This window comes from Aulonocara stuartgranti (genome assembly GCF_965226115.1).
Source record: "Aulonocara stuartgranti genome assembly, chromosome: 11".
NCBI classification, from domain to species: domain Eukaryota; kingdom Metazoa; phylum Chordata; class Actinopteri; order Cichliformes; family Cichlidae; genus Aulonocara; species Aulonocara stuartgranti.
The window spans coordinates 9,767,743-9,794,614 of NC_138947.1; the positions used below are offsets into that span (position 1 = coordinate 9,767,743).

The window sequence follows — 26,872 nt, forward strand, 5'->3', positions numbered from 1 at the left end:
TGCCCTCCCCCTGGTTTGTTTTTCCAGCTTGAGCTGAAAAAACATCTATTGCATCTTAAAGTGATAAAACTACATGACACTCAAGACATAATATGATAACAGTTTAATACTACTAGATGTAGCATGTGTCCTGATGTGCGCAGATGTGTAACGTACATGTGATTTCCATAGTGTGAACATTTTGGTGTTAAAAATATACTTAATCTGTACAGATTTACATAAAACATAGATTTTAATTTTGCATATTACAATAGACTCTCAGGCCAACATTTCTGAGCACAAGATGTTTAATTTAAAAAAATCCTTTTTATATCCCTGCTTGGCTTGCTGCCTGGAAAGTGTTTATTCCTTTCTTTCACAATGTGTAACCATCTCAGTTCAAGCCAGATTTCCCGCATGTGATTTACAAGAAATCAAGTTCCCCCTCCCATACCTGTCACACTAAACAAATGGTTTATAAATGATTTACAAATAATCAGTTATGTTCATCATTATTCTTGGTAACAGCAGCTTCTTTTCTTTGAGCAAATCAGAGTATTTTTAATCTCCTATTAATAATAACTAAAGTGTCCCATTTAACACTGTACATGATCCATATTTGTGTATTGATCGTTCCCCTTTAAACAGCCAGTCTTTTGCAAATTGAGTGGCTCTGGTAATAATGACAAAGACTGAGATGATATCTAAAATTTTATTTTTCTACACAAACAGCTTGATAAAAGAAAATATTTCATTCATTATATATTTTCTAAGTCAGCAAAGCACATTGTGACATTTTATGTTAAACATCATTATTATAGTTATTAGATCAATTTAAGCTTAAAACATACGAACAATGGAATTAAATTAAAAGTTCAACTTAACATTAATGCAGCATTATATTCACTCGCACAAACGACTCTTGTGGAAATATAAACACAAACATCCATGTAAATATTGAATACCTTAATTCCGATTAAATTTGTCAGGTTAGTATAATGTTCTCCTAAAAACAAATTATTAACACAGACTTCTATACAGATTTGTAAAAGAAAAGAAAAAGTAAACCCCACAATAATTACATGATATGCCACAGTCCTGCCTCTGAAGACTTAACTGAAATTACCAAAAGTGACTTTAATTTGAGAACCAAGTTCTTGTGGTTGTTATAACTCTAAATAAAAATGCCAATAAAGTTCAAATATAACATGACTATCACTTGAACCATTATAGCAAATGCCTTAATGGTCCACTTGAAAAAGTAAATCTTTTGGGCATTTTTTGGCCTTTAGAGTTCATTATTTGTTTTCACTTGCTCTAACTATACATGCCATGACTGGTTAACTTCGTGAGATGGAGAGTCATCCAGAACAGAGCAGGAGAACAGTTACCATGAAGTCAAGTCTTTGGACAGTCAGTTAATTCCTCTGTTGACTTCTGCGCTATTGCAGGAGGTAGAGAATGAGAGTTGGGAGCATGATGTCCAGCCACAACTCCTGGATATGGATATTAAATACAAGAATTGCGTTTGGACAATCAACACCAGACTCCCTGTCAAGTTTTGGTTGAACAGTCACAGCAACCTTTAGGCTTGGGATTCAGTCCTGCAGTGGATGGTTTGATAAAATACCCTGGAAGATTAATTGAAACACATAGAAAAATAGCTATGATAAAATGTGCAGAGTTCTTTCAAAAATTTGTAGCCTGTCAGCAGACTGATAATTAAAATATAAGCCATGGGTAGAAATGTGGTATTGAACTCTCAAATACTTAAAAAATGTTTAAATATTCATTTTTTTAAAAATCTGTGAACCAGCTTATTAATGAGTTAAAGTGAAAAAATTAATTATTCCAATACTTACATAATGCACCATCAACAATATAGTAATTATAGTCCCAGCGAAGTTGTTATTAATCATGTATCCATATGCACATGGAACATTAAGCTATTTTTTCTTACTTTTTGAGGGTGTTTTTAATAAATATTTCTAAGTCCGCTTTCCTCTGCATCCATCTTCCACTACTTCTCGTTCATTTTGCCTGTCCCTTGTCCCCCTCTCTGTCTCTTCACCGATGTCCATCTCATTTCATGCAGGAGTGAGGTTACCTAAGAGACTGGGCTTCAATGAAGAAAATCTCCTTTTCTACAATTAACTGTGAAAGTGACAGAAGGGTGGGATCTGCATAGGGCTCCACACTAACATAAGGTATGGAGAGAGAGGAAAGATAGGGCAGTCAAAGGCAGGTAGTAAGACATGAAGACGTGAAATTTTCTTAAATTTGAATATCAAAAATATTGCCCAAATTGAAGTGTGTTTGCTGACCACATCTATGGATGAATTTTGGATAAACCTTGCACTACTTTGCAGAGATTGCATTGACTAATTGCAATGTTTAGTTGCTATTTTAGATTTATTGAACATTATATGTATAGTTTTTAGACTAAATCACTAGATATATTTTTTGTTGTGTTACTTTCCACACACTCAGATTGCTTTGTAAGTTTCACATCTCACACTTGAATTGGGATTAGGCCAAATTAGGTTGCATTGCACTGATCGCAGTGGAAATGCATCATGTTTCACCATAATCTCTTAAAATTCAGAGGGAGTGACCAGTGGTTTAGGATGGAGAGATTTGCACAAAAGGGTGTGGCGTGGGAATGTTGCCAAAGGTCAGGAGTGAGGGTGAAAGGTCAGGGGTCAGAGCCAGCTGGACAGCACACAAGAGGAGATGAGGGTGAGAAAAGGAGGGGAGGGAGTAGTCCACAGACTGATTGACTGACTGCGCCCTATTGGAACATTAACATTGAACTGATGGGAGACTCACTGACCAATGGCTGATCAGGGAAAACCTGTGACACACTTGTGTAATGATCCGTAGAATTGAGAAGTGACATGATTTTCATCTTGGATGCAAAAGCAGTTAAAAAAGATATAGCAATGAATTTCAAGCTGCTATTTACTGACTTTATGGAGTTATTGAAATCCACACTGCAAATGTTCTTAGATACTAATAAAACATAAACCAGTGCTAACATTCTAGAAAGGTATTAGAAAATGTAATATTTGCAAATGAATGCATGTTTTCTATAATTTAGTAGTTTAGCTGCTCATCGTGGTGCATGCCTAATATCACTATTTGATTTTTGATGTTTTTTAATTGACAGTAGATATAATAAATTATAGTATCAAGCACATGATATTTCCTGTGTTGTATGGTTTCATTTGTGATATCAAGGAGCTATATAAGGAGATATAATCATTTATAAATTGATAAAGAATAACACAGGTATTTGGAGGGATTATTTATTTACTTAAAAAAATAAGACATTTTGTTATGTATATAAAAACAGATAAACATACAAAACATACTATTTTGTATCAACTTCTTTGACATATGCAATTCTGCTATAGATAAAATTTATATACAGTTTATCATATTGAATAAGGCTTCATCATGTCCTGCTTCCATGGTTTATCAATTCTCTGTGTACCTCAAGGGTAAAGGAAGGAGGGTGAACGTCTGTATTGTCCGGCAGCCTCGCCTCTGTCAGTGCGCCCCAGGGTGGCTGTGGCTACATTGTAGCTTGCCATCACGAGTGTGTGAATGGGTGGATGACTAGATGTGTAAAGCGCTTTGAGGTCCTTAGGGACTAGTAAAGCGCTATACAAATACAGGCCATTTACTATTTACTTTCTTTTCCTCTTGTTCGGCCGGCTGGGTGAGGGATTAAACGATGCCTGCTCTTGTAAATGACACATGTAGAAAATGTCATATTCATTAAATGCAAAGATTAAAAAACATTTTCATATCTATTTAAATTCAATATTAACAACAGAGGAGGCAGCTGTATTTCAACAGAGATATGATGTCATAACTTAGCATTGAAACAATCAGGATCACGGCCCCCAAGGTTCACTGGATTGATGGTGTAACTGAACACAGCATGAATTTTAAACCAAGGGGTGCACATGTCAGTATAGGAAAATGTGTTAATTTTTTCATACAGCACAATGAAAATGTTAACATTTGCATTACATTAAGAGGCACTGGCCCTCATTCATCCAGCACATGTGTTGCAGATAAAATTCAGTTTTTCTGTCTCGGGCAAACCTACCCACTGCTGCCCCCCAGTGGCCTCCATGGCACCACTAACAGCACTGCCATAATCCCTTTGAGGTCCTTCTCCTGGTAACCAGTTCTGGTAACAGCTAGACGTTGACCTAATCCAGAACCAAAAATTAAATTGAACAGTGTAGCGTAGACCCAGCCACACATAGGATGATGTAGCATTCTTTGCCTTTTGAGCAACCTGGTCCTGTATGTTTTTGGTCTTAATGTCAACAAGATCAAAATAATGTTTCCTGCAGTAACTCAGAGCTTCAATCCATGTCATGTTTTCTTGAATTAATATCATGTTTCCTTCTGGAAGAAAACGTGAAGAGAATTACTTAATTGCATAATATGTAATGCAAAACAAAATCAAAGATGTGAAATTTTAAACATACCTGGGTGCAAATTTTGACTGATTACACTGGCCGTTACGATTGAGGAATGTGTGGTGTTCTGGGCTAAAGTCCCTATGTATGCTGTAGTGTTTGGGGTTGAAGTCTCTATGTATGCTGTAGTGTTTGGAGTTGAAGTCCCTATGTATGCTGTAGTGTTTGGGGTTGAAGTCTCTATGTATGCTGTAGTGTTTGGGGTTGAAGTCTCTATGTATGCTGTAGTGTTTGGGGTTGAAGTCTCTATGTATGCTGTAGTGTTTGGGGTTGAAGTCCCTATGTATGCTGTAGTGTTTGGAGTTGAAGTCTCTATGTATGCTGTAGTGTTTGGGGTTGAAGTCTCTATGTATGCTGTAGTGTTTGGGGTTGAAGTCCCTATGTATGCTGTAGTGTTTGGAGTTGAAGTCTCTATGTATGCTGTAGTGTTTGGGGTTGAAGTCTCTATGTATGCTGTAGTGTTTGGGGTTGAAGTCTCTATGTATGCTGTAGTGTTTGGGGTTGAAGTCTCTATGTATGCTGTAGTGTTTGGGGTTGAAGTCCCTATGTATGCTGTAGTGTTTGGAGTTGAAGTCTCTATGTATGCTGTAGTGTTTGGGGTTGAAGTCTCTATGTATGCTGTAGTGTTTGGGGTTGAAGTCTCTATGTATGCTGTAGTGTTTGGGGTTGAAGTCCCTATGTATGCTGTAGTGTTTGGAGTTGAAGTCCCTATGTATGCTGTAGTGTTTGGGGTTGAAGTCTCTATGTATGCTGTAGTGTTTGGAGTTGAAGTCTCTATGTATGCTGTAGTGTTTGGGGTTGAAGTCTCTATGTATGCTGTAGTGTTTGGAGTTGAAGTCTCTATGTATGCTGTAGTGTTTGGGGTTGAAGTCTCTATGTATGCTGTAGTGTTTGGGGTTGAAGTCCCTATGTATGCTGTAGTGTTTGGAGTTGAAGTCCCTATGTATGCTGTAGTGTTTGGGGTTGAAGTCTCTATGTATGCTGTAGTGATTGGGGTTGAAATCCCTATGTATGCTGTAGTGTTCTGGAGTGAAGTCCCTATGTATGCTGTAGTGTTTGGGGTTGAAGTCCCTATGTATGCTGTAGTGTTCTGGAGTGAAGTCCCTATGTGTGCTGTAATGTTTGGGGTTGAAGTCCCTATGTATGCTGTAGTGTTCTGGGCTGAAGTCTCTATGTATGCTCTAGTGTTCTGGAGTGAAGTCCCTATGTGTGCAGTAGTGTTTGGGGTTGAAGTCTCTATGTATGCTGTAGTGTTCTGGGCTGAAGTCTCTATGTATGCTCTAGTGTTCTGGAGTGAAGTCCCTATGTGTGCAGTAGTGTTTGGAGTTGAAGTCTCTATGTATGCTGTAGTGTTTGGGGTTGAAGTCTCTATGTATGCTGTAGTGTTTGGGGTTGAAGTCTCTATGTATGCTGTAGTGTTCTGGGCTGAAGTCCCTATGTATGCTGTAGTGTTTGGGGTTGAAGTCCCTATGTATGCTGTAGTGTTTGGGGTTGAAGTCTCTATGTATGCTGTAGTGTTTGGGGTTGAAGTCTCTATGTATGCTGTAGTGTTTGGGGTTGAAGTCCCTATGTATGCTGTAGTGTTTGGGGTTGAAGTCTCTATGTATGCTGTAGTGTTTGGGGTTGAAGTCCTGATGTATGCTGTAGTGTTTGGGGTTGAAGTCCTGATGTATGCTGTAGTGTTTGGGGTTGAAGTCTCTATGTATGCTGTAGTGTTTGGGGTTGAAGTCCTGATGTATGCTGTAGTGTTTGGGGTTGAAGTCCCTATGTATGCTGTAGTGTTCTGGGCTGAAGTCCCTATGTATGCTGTAGTGTTTGGGGTTGAAGTCCTGATGTATGCTGTAGTGTTTGGGGTTGAAGTCCTGATGTATGCTGTAGTGTTTGGGGTTGAAGTCCTGATGTATGCTGTAGTGTTTGGGGTTGAAGTCCCTATGTATGCTGTAGTGTTCTGGGCTGAAGTCCCTATGTATGCTGTAGTGTTTGGGGTTGAAGTCCTGATGTATGCTGTAGTGTTTGGGGTTGAAGTCCTGATGTATGCTGTAGTGTTTGGGGTTGAAGTCTCTATGTATGCTGTAGTGTTTGGGGTTGAAGTCTCTATGTATGCTGTAGTGTTCTGGGCTGAAGTCCCTATGTATGCTGTAGTGTTTGGGGTTGAAGTCTCTATGTATGCTGTAGTGTTTGGGGTTGAAGTCTCTATGTATGCTGTAGTGTTTGGGGTTGAAGTCTCTATGTATGCTGTAGTGTTTGGGGTTGAAGTCTCTATGTATGTTGTAGTGTTTGGGGTTGAAGTCCCTATGTATGCTGTAGTGTTCTGGAGTGAAGTCCCTATGTATGCTGTAGTGTTTGGGGTTGAAGTCTCTATGTATGCTGTAGTGTTTGGGGTTGAAGTCTCTATGTATGCTGTAGTGTTCTGGGCTGAAGTCTCTTTCTGTATTGTAGTGTTCTGGGATGAAATCTCTATATGTTCTGTAGTGTTTGGGACTGAAATCCCTGTCTGTGTTGTTGAGATCTGGGCTGAAATTCCTCCCGGGGTTTTTAATATAGAGTCACCACCTGTAGTTAAATTCACAGTAGTTGCAGGAAGTGGCTGTGTCAAAGATGACATTTCTGTAGTTGTACTTTGGAGATGAGTACTTGATGTAGGTGACATAAACTCTGTGGTATTTGGTGTTCTCACTCCACCTGCAGCTGTTCCTTCTGTTGTGGTAATGGTGCTTGACTGTTTGGTAGCAGCAGCTGCAATCAAATTAATTTGAAGTACATTTGTCTCAATTACAGGTCACTGTCTATTGTGAATGGCAGTGTTGAAAATTATTTCCCTGATGTAAAAGTGAGTAATGAGTGGACAGATATAGATTGTTGTGTCTTGTGTAATAGAAAACAAAAAGTTATAATATAATTTTGCTGACATAGTAAATACATACAATTTATAAATAAATAACACAAACTTACCCCCATGGCAAACAAAATTGAGTTGGTTACTGCAGCTTTGCTTATTCCACTTCCCATTATCTTGAAATACTGCAGCAACACAATCCTGATTTGGAAGATAGCTGGGCTGAGAAGCTCTCCAGAAACGAAAAGATGAGTTACTTCCATCCGACCATTTCCAGGGATCTTTGAACAGCCCAATCCAGACAGTTTGTGATGCAGACACGTTGAGCACTGCCATATTCTCTGCTTCAGAGTGTATGCTAACTAGATCAGATGGCAAGCCCCTGCAATGACTCTGAGCATCCCACCACGATTTGGACTCATTAACAAAAATGAAATCACCAGTATGTGTCCCTGTAATGTAATTAAATGTATTATTATTAGTATTATTGTTATTATTGATCTCTGAAATAAATTATTGTAATTTTACTTACCTTGACAAACAAACTTTCTTAGAACTCCACAGGCACTGACAAACCACCCACCAAATTGATCCAATGCTGCACATTCTTCTTGATTATTCGTTATTACTTCTCCTGATTTCCACTTAAAAAAATCTGTTAATTGACCAGGCAAAGACCAATGCCACATCCACACAGCTCCGATCTCCAGTCCTATCCAAGTGTTTTCAGTTATATTTGAAGCTAAAGAAACCAGATTATTCATATCTTCTAAGTTGTAAATTGTTGCTAAATCAGTGTACATATCTCTGCAATAACTCTTGGCTTGTGTGTAGTTCTCAGTGAGAGTAATATGGTGAAAGTCTGAAGATCCCAGTGTGAAAAAGCAAAAAACTGTGGAAGTACAGAAAAAATATTTCTTTTTCATCATGTTATGTTTAATCAAACGTTATATAGCTAAATTTATATAAATTGTAAATACAAATGTATCATACTAACCTGACAAAAAAGTCAAATAAGCAGCAGAGGTCCTTTTCATCGTGGTTAGTCTATTGTTTTCAGTCATGATGACAAACTGCAAAGCAACAAGCCAAAAGATGTTACACATATAATACTGCTCACCATATTGCTCTGTTCTGATCAGCTGCTGCTCCTATAAGGTGCAAGCAGTTTCAGGCAGCACAGTGTTTGCAGGAGGAATGCCACCTGGCTTGTTAACAGCCACCTTCTCACCAACTAACAAAAAGCAAAGCAGTTTTTCAAGTTTATTTTGATTGCCTGCATACTGTAGGCCATATGAGTTTTCTTGTTTGTTGAGATGAATTTATATGAGAATATTCACCAGGTAGGTCTAGAATGCAGGTGTCAATGTCTAGTTGTTCTAACTGAAATAAAACAAATTTGTTTTGCTTGTAAAATGTCCTGCAAATGGTACAAAATAAACTGAACCTCAGCTTTTGAGGTTTTAGGAGGCAGTGCAACTAATTCATGAGAACAAAAGTGCAAGTCATTCTCCAGCCCAGGAGAAAAAACGTTGGACAAAAATGATCTTTAGAAGAACAGAACACTGTGTTCAATATTTTGAATAGTGGAAAATATTACTGCACAAATAAATCACTGGTGCAAGAACAAGTTGTGCAATACTGTATATACCCCTTCCTTCTGTCAAAGGGAAAACATTCCAACTCTTTTTGTAGGTGTGGCTGTTTAAAACAGCTTGCTCAGATTCTTAAATAATAGCATGCCATAATTGGGCTACGCGAAAACACACACAGTTTCTGGCTGAATTTACTACTGTTTACTTACATTTTTGTTTACCACTCCCCCTATCATACCCAAAACAATCACTCGCTTGTATTTGTGCAGGTATGAAATGTTCAGTGTTTCTTGAACGCATCACGGATGGCCTTTTGATGTCGTGTATTTTTGGAGCGTAGTGTGCTGAATTTGATAACAGTATATATTGAGAAGATAGATATTATTTAAACTCAAATACTGCATACAATTGTGACGCGATAATCGCCAACCAAATTAGCTGTGATTAAATACTAAATCAAGCTGAACCTCTGCAGCGGGGGTGTCATATGACGGTGCTGTTATGGGTGGTCCCGTGGGACATTTTGGCTCAAGTCGATTGTGGCACTGAGCCATCATGGCCTGTAAACAACAACAGCTTCTGACCGAAGCAAACTGTGTCTGAGACTCGGCCTTTATCTAGAAGTGATTCTCAACAATGCTTCGAAGGTGTGTCTGGTATGTAATTCCAATCTTCCAACAACCATGAGGTAGTTGTGAACAGTCGCTTCCTTGGGGTATTACCCCTGAATCTAGCATCGAGCTAATGTTGGCTATATTAGCCGTAAATTAAGCTAACAAGCTAATCTTAGCAAATGCAGGTCGAGCGGATTCATTTGCGGACTGTCGATTATTATGCAACATTTTTAGATGCGAAACAAGGTCTGTTTGCTATATCCCAGTTTTACAAAAAACTACAGAAGGTAGTATCACTTAGACGTGTGAAAACCAAAGCTAATGTTTGCTAATGTTGTTGTATAGCATGGATCTTTGAAGCCGAAGATTTGCAGCTAACGAGCTATCGATAAAGGCAAACTCCGACATTGTGTATTTGTCGTAATTAGTTAGGCGTTGTAGTTTTTACAGAATACGGACAATGTATTTGCTTTTTGTTCTAGTAAGGTCTGGTATGTACTTAATAGTGACTCGGCGGTAGCGCTGCTGCGTACCTTTAGCAACATTTTGGCAAACATGAAACGCTAACGCACACTGATTAATGTAAGCAAATATTTGTACGTACAAACATTACCTGCCACGAGAATTATTTCCCTTTTATTTGTCCAGTTTTTTGAGGAGGGGTGATTTGCTTGTTTGTTTGTTTTTTTGGGGGGGAAGATTTTTGAGTTCAACTTAGCTAAATAAACGGACCTTTTTATGTTCAGTGATTTATGGTTATAGATTTGTACGTGGCCAGCTAACTCTATGGGCAGAAATCTGTGCCATCAGAAACTAAATTTGAATAAGTTAAATTTGAATTTGAATTGCTCAGATTGAATCTGAATTGTAACTTGAATAAATGCTTTTGAAAACTGAATTTGAATTAGTCTAATTTGAAATTGAATTTATAGTTTGAAAATGATCATCACTAAATTGAAATTGCATTTTATATTTTGAAAATTAATTGATTTGCTTTGAAACGGCATTTTATCCTTTAAAAATTCAGCTCTCGAATAATTTCAGATTCACTTTTCACCATTCAGTTTTCAGGTCTACAATTCAATTTCAGTTCCAAAATTCAGTTTTTTGAAACTTACATCCGGTTCCGGTTCAAGAGCAGATTAATAGAACTACGTTTTACTAGCGGACCCAAAGTGTTACTGACGGGAATCTACAGCGTCTTGAGCTTGTCAAACATAGTAATGGAGCAGTATGTTTAAAAAAAAAAAAAAAAAAATCTAATTAAGCATGCACTCAGTACCCTAAGAATTATTATGGTAGTTAAACACAGTGATAGTTTTATATCATATTATATCACTTCAAATAGAGGTGATCCAGTAATGCTGCACTAATGAATTAGACTAACTATTCACTTTAGCTAAAGAGTTGGGATGCTGTGTAAGACATAAATAAAGCTAAAATACAAAGGTTTGGACACCGTTTTGCATGTTTCCCTACTGTAGGGGTCTCTGCAAGCATACAGAGGGGGTACTCTGAGAGGGTACAAGATGACAACTTTGGAATTCTACTAGAAACAGTCGATCATATTTGTTTGTCAAAGCTGAATCCAGGGCAAACTACGCTAAATTAGCGTTTTTAGCTAGCAGCTACAATAAGCATAAAAGTTACCTTACGGCAATCATTTGTTAACATGAAGCTTGTTCTTATACATGTAATACATTTATTACCAACCTGAGAGTTCATCCGCTGGTCATTCGATATGACGAATGACTTCTGAAGTCTTAATTCAGCTCAAGACGCTGTAGATTCCCGTCAGTAACACTTTCGGTCCGCTAGTAAAACGTAGTTCTATTAATCTGCTCTTTAACCGGAACCGGATGTAAGTTCCAAAAAACTGAATTTTGGAACTGAAATTGAATTGTAGACCTGAAACTGAATGGTGAGAAGTGAATCTGAAATTATTCGAGAGCTGAATTTTTAAAGGATAAAATGCAGTTTCAAAGCAAATCAATTCATTTTCAAAATATAAAATTCAATTTCAATTTAGTGATGATCATTTTCAAACCATAAATTCAATTTCAAATTAGACTAATTCAAATTCAGTTTTCAAAAGCATTTATTCAAGTTACAATTCAGATTCAATCTGAGCAATTCAAATTTAATTTATTCAAATTTAGTTTCTGATGGCACAGATTTCTGCCCATATAACTCACTTATGGAAAATTGGTTTCTCTGCCACTTAATGCAATCGCAGCTATAAGACTTCCACTACTTTATTTCTGAAATGGGAGAAATAATGATGTAATCTTGGCAAACTCTCAACATTTGAGAACTGAAAGACACCAAATGTGTAATGATTAACAAAATACACCCACCCCCCCTCGTTTTTTCCTTTTTTTTTTTTTTTTGAGAAGTTGCAACCAAATCATGTTTGGCAACTTTAGCTCAAAATAATAATTGTCAAAGTCAGTCTCTGTTATCTTTTAATCAAGATCGATCAGAAAGGTTTCCATAGCTTATTATATTCCTTTTTTTATTTTTTTTTATTTTTTTATCACTTTCAGATTGATATCCTTCGAACGGGACGTTTTTCTTTTCAGCGGGCAGCTTACAAGCCATGTCCTCACAGCAACCTAACAGCTCAGCCTCCAACAGCCCCACCAGCATCTTAGGATCTCCGTTTTCAGTCATCAGTCCCTCACTTAACTCCCCAGTGGTGCCACACTCTCTGGGATTTGGACCCATCAGCAACAGTCAGGTAATTCATATGCATGAGGGTGTATGTATTGTACTGATGTCACAGTGCACTTAACTCTTATTTTTAATTTTGTAGCCTGAGAGCCATGATGCTTGTTTAAACTGGGCCGAATATACACAGCCACTTAAGGTACACTGTAGTGGGGAAAAAACAAACACTTTACTGACTATTTACATTACTCCACTTATAGAGGCAGGCATTTTTGAATAATGGCTCCTAACAGAAGGCGTTGTAAGCAAAAATTGTCACAGTTAGTGCTAATAACAAAAGGGCATTTGATTATGAAAATATTTCTGTATTTATGTGAAAAAATGAAAATAACTAAGAAATAGTGTCTGTCATAAGCTGTGTAGGATGCACCGCTGGATATTGCAGAGTAAAAGTTGTTAAATCAGTAGCTGTGACTCTTAGTATTTCGCTGTTCACATGACTTATGCCATATTATGTGGAAAAATCAGAACAACATAAGATACCTTAATTAGTAGATATACATGAATAGGTGATGGTGAGAAACTCAAAGTTATAGTGTGAACTCAAAATTTGGAGGTTTTTAGTGTAGCACATGATCAATTTCATCTAGAAACAGCCATCAGGTTTTTGTCATCCATTTGGGGTATACGTGTTTTTTTCCCAGTGACCAGAGCTAAATATCCACACTAATTATCCCAGTTTAAATGCACTCACAAAAGTAAGAATGAGTCTCGTATCAATTTGCCTTCTTGTGGATATAATTTAGATATTTGAAGATATTTTTGAAGGAATAAACAGTGTTTTTTGTTTTGTTTTTGGGTTTTTTCTTTGCCTAATTTTGACAGCCCTAGCCTCCGGTTATTCAAATTGGTGGAAAATACTGTCTGGCCATTACATACAAATAATGACATTGTTACATTGTTTCCCTTGTTTTATTTGGTTGCAATCGTACCCAGATTTCATCGTCAGCGCCTATATCAGGGATGCACTCTGTCAGCAGCTCAGAAGACATCAAGCCTCCGTTTGGCCTGAGGCCCATGCAGGCTCACAGCCCGGGAATAATGTTGTCTCAGAAACGACTGTGTGTCATCTGTGGGGACCGCTCTTCTGGTGAGTGAACTTAATCAGCACAAGGTAAAGGACAGAAGTGAAACATCAGCCAACGAATATTTCAACCCATGATAACACTTTCATGTAGTGGATCTTACTTATTACGAATGATAGCAAAAAGTTTCCCCAACTCATACATGCAGGTTGATGTTGTCTTCCTTCCAGTCTTCTCATTGGGCCGTAACGTTCGTTCCCCCCCCCCCCCCCCCCCCCCCTTATGTTACAGGCAAGCACTATGGAGTGTACAGCTGTGAGGGTTGCAAAGGTTTCTTTAAACGAACTGTGCGAAAAGACCTGAGTTACACCTGCAGAGATAACAAAGAGTGCCTGGTTGACAAACGCCAGCGCAATCGCTGCCAGTACTGCCGCTACCAGAAGTGCCTGGCCATGGGAATGAAGAGGGAAGGTATGCAAAGTATTAGAATATTGCCGTAGAGAGCTTGTTTGGCAGTCAGACGGTTTAGCAACGCGTTTTGTTCTGACTTGTCTTACATGTAACTGTACCCACAGTGATAAGTCAAAATGTTGTATGTTAGCGGTAAAAAAAAAAACTAGCTGTGAATTAAAATTTCATGAAGTTATTAATTATACAGAGTTAAGCCTAAATAAAACAGTTTAAGTAAATGTGGACTATTGATAACATACATTAGGACAGACAGGTTTGTTGGGGCTGGTGCAACTAACCTGTCTCCAATTCAAATCTTTCTCCATCTTTCACTAGCAATCAAACTTGTAAAGGACATAACAGAAGATGGAAAAGTTGAAGGATGGATGAGTATGACATTGAATTCTTGAGGATACTGTATTTTAATGTCACATGGAGAATTAGAAATTGTTAGAAATGCAAAGTTCATGACATTTGTGTGTGAATTTGACCTGAGAATGATGGAATGATGGAGAGTGATGACTGCCAAATGTAGTATGTGGCACGTATGTGGTCTAATAAACAGTAATCCAAGGAGTTCTAATTTTGGTTGCTGTTAAGGGCACAGATCGGATTCGTATAGCTGCAGTTTTCAGTGTCTGATTGCCTAGTGATAATGGCAGATTATCCCTCAGTGTCAGCATTTTAAGAAGAGTCCTGGCTTGTGTTGCTTATACTGCTTCAAAATTGCTTAAGTTTTAAGTAATATAATACCAATACAACAATTCATAGTCAGTTTTGAAAATTCTGGAAAAATGGGGCGGGAGGAAGAGCATGTGTGAAAACCTTCAAATTAACTTGCACGGCTGCTTGACTGCTTTAAATAGAGAAAGATTATTTTGAGTTGGTCCAAAACATTTTTTTTGTTTTTGGGTTCAAAGGCTTGTATTTGTATGTTTATGCTTAGCTTCATTCTTGTGCTACATAAACCACTCTCTACTGAGTGAGCTTCCACTGGTGAACATCCACACAGATATTATATAGAGTCGAGTTCTGATTTGACCCTAAGGTTCTGAGCAGAAAACCCTAATTTATTTATAGTTTGAACTTGATTGAACATCTGGTTGTACACATTAATACACAACAGTAGATAATTGTGTTTCATTTCCACTGTAAATTAGATCCAGTGAACTTGTCTTCATCTTTAAAACATGATGTCTAACCAGATTCTTTACTTTAGCTTTGAACACTGTGAGTCATATTCTTCAGCATGCACTAAAAACAAATATGTAGCACCGCGTTGTTTAATTTTTGCAATGTGACTAAAAGAAAATTAAGCATGTCTCAGACTGATGCTGAAAATCTAGTTCATGCATTTATTATATGTAGGCTGGGCTATTGTTATTCATTATCCTCATCTCACACTAAATACTCCCAGAAAGGCCTCAAGTAATTCCAAAACACAGCAGTGTGAGTGCTAACTGGGACTAAAAATATTTCTCTCATATTAGATTTTCTTCATTGCCTTCTTGTCGAATCCAGAATTGAATTTAAAATCCTTCTCATATACAAAGTTTTGAATGATCATTTCCCATCATATACTGCCCCACCCTGGGGTTTCTGAAAGTAAAATGGGAGACAGAGCTTCAGCTATCAGGCCCCTCTACTGTAAAACCAGCTCCCAGTTTGTACTGGGGAGACAAATGCCTATTCTTTTAAGATTAGATTTAAAACTTTGCTTTTTGATCAAGTTTATAGCTGGGGCTAGAACCCTCTTAGTTATGCTGCAGTAGGCTTAGGCTGCTGGGGAATTTGGGCCCTGAACCTTTCTTCTTTTCACTTTGTGTGTTTATACATCACTGTTGCATTTAGAGGTTTCAACCAGCAGCAGTAATTATTAAACTGTGGCTCCCTCCCACGGTGTGGCTTCTTTGCTTTCTCCCTCTGCTCCCTTTTCTTTGTCCTCAACCCGCACTTTGGTGCCTCCGCTCACCCCCAACCAGTCGCAGCAGGTGGCTGCCCCTCCATGAAGCTGGTTGTGCCAAAGGATTACTTCCTTTTAAAAAGGAGTTTTTCCTTCCCAGTGTCACCAAGGGCTTGCTCATAGGGGGTCGACTGATTCTTTGGGTTTCCTTTGTAATACTGTAGGGTCTTTACCCTACAGTATAAAGAGCCTTGATGCGACTGTTGTTTTGATTTAGTACTATATAAATAAGATAAAGTAAAATTCAATTGAATTTTGGGTCCCACCACTCAGTTAAAATTGATAACAATTCACTACATTAAAAGTCATATACATCTATATTGCTCTTACTAAGTTTTGTCTGTATAGCAGACTTTCTCAGTGCATCAGAAAATGATTGCACATAGTCAGAACACTTTGCATTTTAACTCTTACAAGCATCATTGATGGTCTGTTTGTGTGTTTTGTGTGATGCAGCGGTACAAGAGGAACGACAGAGGAACCGAGAGCGGGAAGGCGAGCTGGAATTCAGTGTTGGAGTGAATGACGAGATGCCTGTGGAGAAGATCTTGGAGGCAGAGACGGCTGTGGAGCAAAAGACTGAGCTTCACTCAGACGGAGGCTCTGCAGGAAACTCGGTGAGTGGTTGGAACGTAAATGCATTTACATGGCAGCACTATAAACAGAGTGATAGCTATGTTTATTAAGATGAAAGCTTACTAAAATTACTGGAAGCATTGATTGTCTTTTTTTGTTTTGTTTCAGCCACATGATGCTGTTAGCAACATCTGTCAGACTGCAGACAAACAGCTGTTTGCCCTGGTGGAGTGGGCAAAGAGAATCCCTCATTTCTCTGAACTGCCCCTTGATGATCAGGTCATCCTTCTGCGTGCAGGTATGAACAAGCACACACAAGTGATCTGATCAGCTTTGATGTTATAAGTTTATCAAAGGCACCATACAGTATTCTTCTGAAGTGGCCAAATATGTCCTTTTATGCTGGTTATTGTAATTCTTAACATACAGTTACATTGCTATCTAAGTTATTGTTGTTTGGAGCCGTTTAATTATATTTGTGTACTTGAATACTCTATAAATTGCATACCTTGCAAAAAATTGCAAAATCGCAATAAATTGCATACCCTATAAAACTAAGCAGTGCTAAGAATTAGTGTACGAGAATGTCTAGTAAAAACAAAGTGTAGAGGAAACTTAAAAGGCTGTGAGTGAATGACCACATTTCTGCCCAATTTTGCTGAAATGTTTTAGAAAATATTTTTGAAGTAGTGACTGTTCCTAACTCCAGTTGTTATGTGTCTGGTGATTCCCCAGAAGGGTTTTTTGCCCAGAAAGGAAAGTGGCAATAACAACTTTTTTTTTTTTTTTTTTCCTTTCCCCCATACGGAAAGTGGTTCAGAACCCTGAGGACATAAATCTCACAGCAGCGGGGATGGTGTATACAGTTGCACTAAACTGTCTTTGTATTATTGCCTACAACTTAAGGGAGAAAGGACTCTGAGACACATGAGTCTTTGTTTTAAATGTCATGATGAATTAAAATCTTATTGCTTTTTACATATCTGTGTGTAAATGGACTTAATTTCTCAGGGTGGAATGAGCTTCTTATCGCCTCGTTCTCCCATCGTTCCATTCCGTTGAAGGATGGAGTTCTTCTTGCCTCTGAGCTACAGCGCGATAACGCACACAGTGCAGGAGTTGGAGCCATTTTTGACAGGTACATTGATGGAAGTAAAGAATTGCCAGGATACAAACATATAAGCTGCACTTGACTGCAATGATTTGTGTTATAAAAACGTATTGTCTAATTTGACTTTTGTTTTTGATACAGAGAAAGTGTGCAGAGCGCAGAGGTCGGCGCCATATTTGATAGGTACATTTCCTCTTGTTGTTCAGAGTGTCTTACACAGTGTAGGCTCAGTGTTTTTGTTTAATGCTTTGAAACCTTGCATTCTTTCTCAGAGTTCTCACTGAGCTGGTCAATAAGATGAGAGATATGCAAATGGATAAAATAGAGCTGGGCTGCCTTCGAGCCATTGTCCTGTTTAACCCAGGTACTTAACATGGAAGAAATTAGAAACATTTAACTATTTCTTCAAAAAATGTTTTGGGCTTTTTTAATTTTCTGCATTTTTCATGTAGATGCTAAAGGGCTCTCCAACACCGGTGAGGTGGAGCTCCTCAGAGAAAAGGTCTATGCATCATTGGAAGCTTACTGCAAACAGAAATATCCAGAGCAGCAAGGAAGGTAATGGTCCTCTGCTGTAACAGTCTTTGTTGTAGTCCTGTCTCGTACATTTTGATCTTGTTAAGTGAGATGATGTACTCTCTGTTCCCTGCAGGTTTGCTAAGCTCCTCCTTCGACTGCCAGCACTGCGATCTATTGGCTTGAAGTGCTTGGAGCATCTTTTCTTCTTCAAGCTGATCGGTGACACACCTATTGACACTTTCCTAATGGAAATGCTTGAAGCTCCCCATCAGTTGTCTTAGATAAGAAGCGTGTACTGTGGTTAGATAGCTGAAGCCTGGGCAGCGGGCGTGGGACTGGAGTGGCACTTTAAGTTCTTTGAAGATTTGTCGATTTGTCTCACTGCTGTCTGCGTTACACTTCTTTTAGTGCGGCACAGATTTGCGCTTTAGACCAAACCCAAGGCTTGGCATGATCTACAAGCTGGTGCTATATGTTTAATTAACTTCATGTGTAACTATGGGTAAACACAAGTATCTTTTGAAAATATAAACATTTACATATTTCCCTCACAGGATAAACTATAATTTGGATATACATTTTTGTATAAACTTTTTAGACACCTCAGATTTTAAGATTGTTGTTTCTCCAAATGATGGGATACATGAGAGGACGGCAACCAGATTCTTTTCTTAACGCGTTAACGACGCACCCTTTTTATAAATTTACACTCAACTCAGATCTAAAAGTGCATTATTGTACCAAACGACAGCTTTGAGTTTACTTGTATCCATTGCACATGATAAAATCCAGCAGTGACCCTGAGACAGAAGACAAGTGAGCAGTTGAAACTGTCAGGCCAGACTCGTACTGCTCATCAGGGTCAGCTTTATGTGTCTCATATACATATATATGCAGAGTATTGTTTACTTTGCCATTTAAAAGAATAATTATGTTGGGGTTAATGATTAGACTTTTCTGCACATTTGCAACGTGCTGTTTCTAAACCATACATTTAACAAATGCCTGACCTCTGAATGGTCAAGTGTTTGTCTTTTGGTGCTATTTCAGAGATGATTATTGGCGCAGATGCACACCAAACCACAAACCTATGAATATATGCAAAGCTAAAAATTCATTTGTCAATCTTTGTTTAAAATGTAGCAATACAAAATGTTAAACTAGGTAAGCCTGTCAGTTTTTCAGGGGTTTTACAAAGAAAATTATGTCCTGTGGAAAGGGAAGACTCCATTTTGTAATTTATCTTCACAAATCTAAGGTACTGTGCAAAAGTAATTGTTCAGGGACAGTGTATATTGATAAATTTGAACTATGATCAGGAAATACAAATTCTATAATTCTTATTTACCCTTTTTTCTGTTTTCAGCTAGTATAAAGCAGAACGTGTCTTGGGTTGCACTGGATTTGCTGAGACAGTTTCGGCTTCTTTTTTTTCTTCTGCTTGTTTTTCCTACCTATCCTCATCATCGTGATGTCTCTGCATTTTATTGCAAGCAAACAATAATCGCATTTAGCTCCATACCACCTGTGAACAGACATGAATTTTAAGTCCAGATGAGTGGGCCGTATGTAAACACCAGCTGTAATGGTAAACATGTCACTGACATCTGTATGCTCTTGAACATAAAAGTGACTTGAAAAATGGGTTGTGTGGACTAAAAATAAACAGGCTTAAGTTTTTCTTTCACATGCTTTGTCTGGTCTAAACGTGACTTATTTCTGTATTCATAGAAGAAAAGGTGGCAGAAAGAAGTTGATGACAAAAAAAAAAATTGCATTTTGCCTTTTTATTGTAGTTGTTACATAGTTTTTGCTGTGGGTATAGATGCAATTGAAGCCTTGGTAGTAAAGCACTTTAGTCCAAGTTCCACAGTGATGTTATGGCACAGGCAGCAGTGTGTGATGGGCTAATGATAAAAATATAAGTGCAATTAAATCAAAGGCTTCCATCTGGATTTTACTGGAGTAACTGGTAAAGCCGATCGCTGGGTGTTCATGTTACAGTCTGAAGTGAAAATCCTACAGCTCTTAGAACCAAAGTGAAACCACCTCCTGGATTAAGCAGAAGTGTCACTTTCTTTTAAAACCATGCATGGCTTGGTTTTCTTAAATTATATTTTGAATAACACTGCTTTTAGTCTATAATACACTATTCTACACATGGAGCAAAAAAAAAAAAAGACAGTTATGACATGTACATCTGTTTACAACATTCCCCTGTATTGCTTCAAACATGTTTTTGCTCTTGAAAAGTCAGTACAACCCGGGAAACGCACTGAGCTCCCAGCTCCTCCTGTAACTGCAGTTTTACTAAGTGGCATGCTACACATCGAGTCTAAGGTGCTGAAAAGGTTCCAGTCAATTCAAAACAAAATAAAAATGGAGTGCTCATTTGATTTCTTTTTTTATGCAGATTTATCACAATGTGCTAAATTATTTTCTCAATGGCTATGTTTCCATCACAGTGAAAATTAAAAGTGAATAGAGATCATTATGAATTCAGTCAAGGCCATTCCAAATTGATTAACAGCACGTGGACCTCTAAAATATTCAGTTCAGTACAGATTTTGATGTTTTAAAAAGTCTATAAATTAAAAAAATTTATGTGCTTCCTAACTAATAATTATAAATGTGCCCCCTGATGGTTTGCATTCATTGAGAATTAAAAAAATACACCCCACATACCCTGAAAATGGCAAAAATGGCCTGATCTCTCTCTCTATAATTTTACCTACACTATGAATGGAGTGAACCTAAATGAATCTTACAATAAGGCAACAGGATAACAGCTAATGTGCATAGCCAATCCTTAAGTTGTCATAAATATGTTAAAGCTATCTTCATAAACTACTTGATCCAAGACATAGCATGGAACCAAAAAAGTAATTCTGCCATGACAAGTTTAAAAACACTGGTTAAAAATAAATCACAGCTCAAGAATGATCTACACTGCAATATTAACCTCTGCTCCCTCCCTGCCCCACAGACCGCACATCTGTAGCAACATTTTCGTTATTATATGTCCCTGAAAACATCTTAATAAATAGCTGTCTCTGAAAGGCACTCTGAAATGTGCAGCTCATAGTCTCTACAAAATAAAACGAAATAAACTCTGTGAAGATTGCTCACTTGTACTTCACCTCACTCCAGCTGTTCATCGGTGAGAATAGATCACGACGGTGACGATGCGACTTCAGTTCAAACTATAAATGTTTGCATCGTTAGCATTAGTCTGAAACTAGTGGGATTGCCAGTCAAACCTGTAACGGAGCTGTTGGCAATCGCCTTTCTCTCTTCATATCAACTTTAAAAAATATCTGCGCCGTTTCTCTGATGAATTCCTTCTTATTTAGTAAACTAATGCACGCTTGCCTTGGATATGTTGACTTTGATTAAATATTTAAAAACTGTGCTACTGCTGAATTGCTGGTTAACTGCTGAGTATGTTCTCAGATTCAGATGTCTGAATGGTTAATCAGTGTCAAGGATCTCACTTTCCTTTGAGACCCAACTTTTACATCCAGTGCAATTGTTCCTTATTTGAGCACCTTCTTGAGCAAAACGAAACACAAAACTACCACAGTAGTATATAACAAAATAACCCTCTGCACAAGGCCATCTATTCAATAGATGAAATGTCTTTTTTGTCACGAAAGCTCCTGGGCTGAAACTAAACCCAAACACATTTATTTGAACTGATTTTCTAGCCCTCTCAATTCACTGAAGGCCACGGGGATTAAACTGCCAACTGTTTTGACTCCCTCGGCCTTAAAAAAACCAAACATTTCTGCAGGTGTTTGTATGCAATATCACATTGAAAGCATAACTGTGATGAAGCCTTATGAAAGCAAATCATGTGTAAACTGTGTTTAACCGGCAAGGGCAAAGCTTAGTGGTTTTAATGCAGCACGCCGTTTCTGCTCCCTCTGCCCATCAGTTCAGGAATAAAATCCTGTTCTCCCTTCTCTTTCGTTAGGAAGCACTTGGTCAAGTCCAGACATACAAAGATGAGATCAACTCATCAAAGCTGGGGTTGGGGAGGGGGATTTTAGTGCCAAACCGGAGCAGAGTAGGTTGACGGGTTGGGTCTTTATGTCCTTATGGGGAGTTTGGGGCAGTGAAAGGGCTTCCAGATAGCGTGGTGTCCCATGGGGGTCCAGCTCACACTTGCATCTCCGAACCATTAGACAAGCCAAGAGCGTTTGCCTCCTCTGTTGTCAAACCATTCCTCAGTGTCCTCCTCACTGTGCACACAAGAGGAAAATTCAGAGTGGAAACATAATCGCCTATCATGGAAAAATGTTTTGTTTTTTTGCATTATATGAGTTTACATATGGAGCTGATTGGAGCTTTCTGCTCTGTGTATGATAAGAAATGAGGCAGCTCGCCCAATATTTGACACCACTCACATGATTTTCGATTGGCTCGGGATCGTCTCCTCTCCCGCGGCTGCGTCCGCTGGCTGGGCCCCTGAGTGGCTGACCTGACAATCCTCTCCATGATCTCGTCTGCTGTGTCATCTGTGCAGTTTACTGGGTCGTCGTTGGCAGAGCACCATGGGGCAACACGACCTAAAACAACACAGTTAAAATGGGTAAGCGAAACGTCTGATGGTACCAAGGTAATAGCATCTCATAATATTCTTTAAAGGGCTAAGTCATTTAGTTAAACTACAAGCAGGCTTAACGACAGACTTGATAACCTGTAATTGTAGTTATTTCTGAATTCAATTAACTAAACTTGAGGCATCTGGCTCTGTAAATCTCAGAAATAGCATGTCTGAGCAGATCTTTGAACTCAGTAGCATTACCTTGGCCTGTAGTACTAATGCAAATCGTTTTTGATAGTACTTTTAGTTTGCATGCTTACTTTCAGCAAATGTTGCTACAACATTTAGCAACATCTTGTAAACAGGATGTCATAATAGGCCCTTGAAAAGCCTTCAGCTGGCATTTTGGATCAGCTGAAGTAAACGTAAAACAGGAAGATGTTCTGCTCCTCTTTTATGTCACACTCACATTCCTCCCACAACCCTCCCTCAGCCTGGTTTTACCAGTTTATTTGTGTTAAAAAAAAAGTCTTCGTCCTCCATATGCTTTGTCACTGAGGATCACCAAATAATTTTGTATTCCTCTCCTTAATTTTGTAGTCTGTGCCATGTAATATAAAGCCCCTTCACTATTGTGAATTGGTCTTATGTAAATAACATTTATTTGTAAAATCCAAAACTTAACTAAAGATTCATGGATGACCATTCCCTGCTATAATGTCTCCCCCCTATAACTGAATTGCTGCTTACTGCCTTGAAATGACTGATTAAAAATGAACTGAAAAATAATAATAAGCCATCTGCCTTGACTGGTTGGGGTGAGCAGAGGCACCAAAGTGGTGTATAAACATAGAGATTGAAGAGATTTGCTGCTACATTGCTAAATAGTCCTAATTAAACTTAGGTTTTAGGTAGAATTCCTTCAATAAAGATGAAACAACTGTTACTGTGTTTGACTTGAATAATGCAAATCTAGTTTTCTGGTTGGCAGTGGTAAAAATAAGGAAATATTTAAAAGTGTAAAAGCACAACACGTAAAGGAGAAGAACCTCTGGTGCTACTGGCTCTGGTGCGTGTTCGAAGGCCCGGCACTGTGGATGATCCACTCTCTCCACTCTGCAGGCTACTTTTTAGGACGGCCTTCATGTTCTCGTGTTCTGCTGCATCTTCGGCACTCTGGACACTCTGAGGCTGACTCTCCGGTTTGTCTGAAGGGGCTCCACCAAATTTACCACTCTACAGCAACAGACGGGCACATGAGATTGTGTTAGCAGTATAATGTGACTCAACTCCACGCTCTGAGACCTTTTACGTATGAAAGTCGTCACACAGGTAAACCTTTACAGGTGACAGTGCTTTCTAACCTAAAACAGGAGCAGTTAGGCATTTCAAACACTCCACCCACAACTCTGAGATACAATCTTTTTTCTCCCTCAAGACTGGTTCTTGAAACAATGCTGACATGCCGGGTTCAAGAATTTCATTATATTTCACCTGAGTATCTGTGAGTTGTTGAAGTTAGATTCAATCAACAGAACATATCATGCAGACACTTCTTTCTGTCCATCGAGTTTCCTCATCCACGCTCGGTCTCTCTTACACACACAGCCTGTCAGTGTCACAATCGACTCTGTTTTTCCTGATGTTACAACACTTGGTGTTTTCCAAAGTTACAACAGCGTGTCTAAAAAGACAGGGTTAAATGCAAACACCCATGCACTTGTCTGCAAACACAATTACCTCACTATCATTGTCATCTTCACTCTATGGAAAAAAAATAGTAAAAATTACATTTTTGCAGACTTTAAAATAATAGTATAAGTTTTTATATACGAGTTTTAAGATAAGACAGTGGTGCAGTCTTGTCACCTAATTTTTAGGAAGAAAGCAAATACCAGAAGTCCTTAAATATTTAAACACGTTCTTTTTAATACCTGCATTTTCGTGAGACTTTCATCTCCTAGAACAGGAATGCCAAACTCATTTTACATCTTGGGCCATAATTAAGCCCCCTTTTATCTTAAGTGAGCCAGACTGGTGGAAATACCCTTTCTGTCAGTGTAAAGTAGTTTAACTGTGCATTTAATTGCTGAGATATGTCAATACAAGAAAAAGAAATGCAGTGTTAATATCTTAGTTTTTCAACATGATGAAGAAATGCTGTTGTGGTTATTGAAAGAAATGAGTCAGGATGACTCTTTGGGCTTAAATTGTACAGAATAAATATATAAAATTACAGACAATTCTGGTAGCTCAGTATTAAGTGGAATGATTTGCTAATTCACAGAAAATGCCCTGTTTTACTTATTTATTCTACTGCTGACACATTGTGAAATAAAATAGAAATGTCTATAGTAGATAAAATTACTATAGACTTCCCTGTCATGGTTTCCTGTCAACTTTTTATCAATTACTTTCTTACTGCAGCATGAATGGCTTTGGTCTGAGGTGTTTATCAGTAGGAAAAGCTGTACAAGTCCTAAAAATACAGTTAAAAGTCTAAAAACTTATTCCATCCTTTACATTTGACAAATATGTCCAACGGGTCGGATTGGATTGTCTGCCGGGCTGATTCTGGGCCCCGGGCCTTATGTTTCACACCCCTGTCGTACACCATAAAATCATCACTGCAGATTCAAGCTGTGCAGCCCAGAGGAGCATATTTGACTGAATTTCTTTGTAGGAGTGTGAGCTGAGGAGTGGGCCATCCAGAAATCCAGAGTTTGAATTCTCACACAGTGATTGAATTAGCGACCTTTTGAAGTGCGGGTGTTCTTGCCAGAGCCCGCTGTTGAGTCTGCTCTGACAGTCCGGGGGATTTTAATCATGCGGTGAGGTGTTTGCTCTGGCTTTTCTTAGCTGGCTCCAGCTACAGAATAGGATACACTAAAAACAATTCACTGATTGTTGTTACAGAAACCTATACATGTGAATACCAAGGAGCTATACCGATGTCCTTACAAATGCCGCATTTGGCGCTTTAACCAGATTAAGGATATAAGCAGCGTCTAGGGATTGGCCGTATTGTTTCTCAGAAATCAGAAAGCTCAAACTAAACAAAGACGAGGTTTATGAAATGGAAAAATGTGCGTGTAGGTCGGCTGAAGACGACTTACATCTGTTATCATTTTTCCCCTGGTCTTGTTCCTCTCTCGGTGGTTGGCCCTCTTCTGTTTCTGCTGCAGCACGCGCTCTCTTGTCGTGCGATATTCTAGAGCAAATTCGCTCAGTATCTTGCTAAAGCGGTGTATGCTGACGTCACGTACTGCATACACCGGATGGCCCAAGAACAGCAGGAAAGCATGAAACCTGGAGAAGAGTAGAGCGACAATGCATCATTATACATGCTTTATCATTAACGAGAATTCAAAATCTGATTACACAGTTATATTTCTAAGATATAAAAATTCTGGAAAATGCGTAAGGAAAGCTTTAATGTGTAAAGGATTATCTACATGTGAATGCACCTGTTGATAATTCTTCGATGTACAATCTTGAGTATGATGATCCTCTCTGCACAGTCTTTGAGGAAGTCGGACATTTTTTGTTTCAACGCTGGTTTCATCTCATGTTTTGCAATGACTTTCAGGTGATCCCATGATGCTTTGCACCTTCTCTCCATCTGGGCCAGATTGTCTTGAAGCTGGTCAAAGTCCACCTAACAACCAAGACAGACTTGAGGTGATGTGGCATTGGCATTTATGTCTACTAACAACAAACTATTTTAGATTAGTTGTTAAAGTGAAATTTTAAACGGAACCTTGGTCAAGCGGGTAACAGCGCCAATCTCAGAGTAGAGATCAGTACTGTCTGGAAACTTCTCAACCACGATGGAGCAGGCGTGGTGCAGCAGAGATTGCTTATGAACTGTATCCTTCACCTCAGGGACCTTCTCCAAATAGTTCAGCTCAAAGCCTTTAGCCTAGAGATATATGCAAACACAGGAGCACTCTCAGAGTGTGGGATGGAAACAATGGTCTAAAATTAAAATCAAATGCTGCTACTCTAGGACCAAAACTGCAGTGAACTTCCTCTTTGGCAGAGTCAGGGAAAAAAAAAGGGAGTTGAAAAGAGCTAAGAGTAGATACGTAGATTCATTAGACTGAAACTACACTCTATTTCAGGGCTGACTGATTATTCTGCTCACCACAGCGAAGCTAAAAAGCCAGAATGAAAGACATAATCCTAATCCTAACGGGATCTCCCCTTGTTCTCCTGCCAGCTTTAAATGGCTTACTGCAAAATATAAACGTGGCCATTATTTACGGTAACTGCCTGTTTTGATGTTGATGACTTATGTTTCCCCTTTGCATGTTTGGCTCGCATATCCCAGAGGTTCATTCATAAATACACTTACTCACAGCTGCATACACACCGAGGCACACGCAAGGGCAAAGAAACACAGATGACAAAGTGAGACAAA

The 26,872-nt window shown here is 38.6% G+C and overlaps 3 protein-coding genes across 9 annotated transcripts in view; 1 reads left to right on the forward strand and 2 right to left on the reverse strand.

Annotated features, from left to right (window-relative positions):
* Positions 1-3,323: 3,323 nt before the first annotated feature.
* On the reverse strand, positions 3,324-11,807 carry LOC309717993 (uncharacterized protein). The gene is made up of 7 exons (XM_082552933.1): positions 11,240-11,807; positions 8,315-8,390; positions 7,850-8,209; positions 7,434-7,769; positions 6,355-7,217; positions 4,491-5,662; positions 3,324-4,407 (listed from the first exon to the last, which is right to left on the reverse strand). The coding sequence occupies exons 1-7, from the start codon at positions 11,249-11,251 to the stop codon at positions 4,365-4,367; spliced, it is 2,862 nt and encodes a 953-aa protein (XP_082409059.1). The 5' UTR covers positions 11,252-11,807; the 3' UTR covers positions 3,324-4,364.
* On the forward strand, positions 9,239-19,587 carry LOC309717070 (retinoic acid receptor RXR-beta-A-like). Of its 4 annotated transcripts, none has more exons than XM_082551332.1 (12): positions 9,239-9,568; positions 12,073-12,266; positions 13,193-13,346; positions 13,573-13,752; positions 14,068-14,121; positions 16,151-16,311; positions 16,439-16,568; positions 17,282-17,408; positions 17,523-17,564; positions 17,654-17,745; positions 17,834-17,939; positions 18,034-19,587. In XM_082551332.1, the coding sequence occupies exons 2-12, from the start codon at positions 12,126-12,128 to the stop codon at positions 18,179-18,181; spliced, it is 1,335 nt and encodes a 444-aa protein (XP_082407458.1). In that variant the 5' UTR covers positions 9,239-9,568; positions 12,073-12,125; the 3' UTR covers positions 18,182-19,587. The 4 variants fall into 4 exon arrangements, with proteins under 4 accessions (XP_082407458.1, XP_082407459.1, XP_082407461.1 ...); XM_082551333.1 differs by having other exon boundaries at positions 9,239-9,559; XM_082551334.1 differs by lacking the exon at positions 9,239-9,568 and adding an exon at positions 9,622-9,772.
* Positions 19,323-26,872, reverse strand: part of fhod3b (formin homology 2 domain containing 3b) — a 91,135-nt gene continuing 83,585 nt past the window's right edge. For all 4 annotated transcript variants that reach the window (XM_082551329.1, XM_082551328.1, XM_082551327.1 and 1 more), the window contains 6 exons: positions 26,210-26,371; positions 25,917-26,107; positions 25,566-25,758; positions 23,499-23,685; positions 22,310-22,471; positions 19,323-22,144 (listed from right to left, as the gene is read on the reverse strand). In XM_082551329.1, coding sequence (XP_082407455.1) covers positions 22,062-22,144; positions 22,310-22,471; positions 23,499-23,685; positions 25,566-25,758; positions 25,917-26,107; positions 26,210-26,371 — 978 coding nt within the window. In that variant the 3' untranslated portion in view covers positions 19,323-22,061. The remainder of the gene's footprint in view (positions 22,145-22,309; positions 22,472-23,498; positions 23,686-25,565; positions 25,759-25,916; positions 26,108-26,209; positions 26,372-26,872) is intronic.

Coding starts and splice junctions, on each gene's coding strand:
- LOC309717993 (XM_082552933.1), bottom strand. Junction 8,210..8,314: donor TTATTTGACTTTTTTGTCAG/GTTAGTATGATA, acceptor GTACTTCCACAG/TTTTTTGCTTTTTCACACTG. Junction 5,663..6,354: donor CTTCAACCCCAAACACTACA/GCATACATCAGG, acceptor CCAGAACACTAG/AGCATACATAGAGACTTCAG.
- LOC309717070 (XM_082551332.1), top strand. CDS start 12,126: ATGTCCTCACAGCAACCTAACAGCTCAGCCTCCAACAGCCCCACCAGC. Junction 14,122..16,150: donor AAAAGTTGAAGGATGGATGA/GTATGACATTGA, acceptor TGTGTGATGCAG/CGGTACAAGAGGAACGACAG. Junction 16,312..16,438: donor GAGGCTCTGCAGGAAACTCG/GTGAGTGGTTGG, acceptor GTTTTGTTTCAG/CCACATGATGCTGTTAGCAA.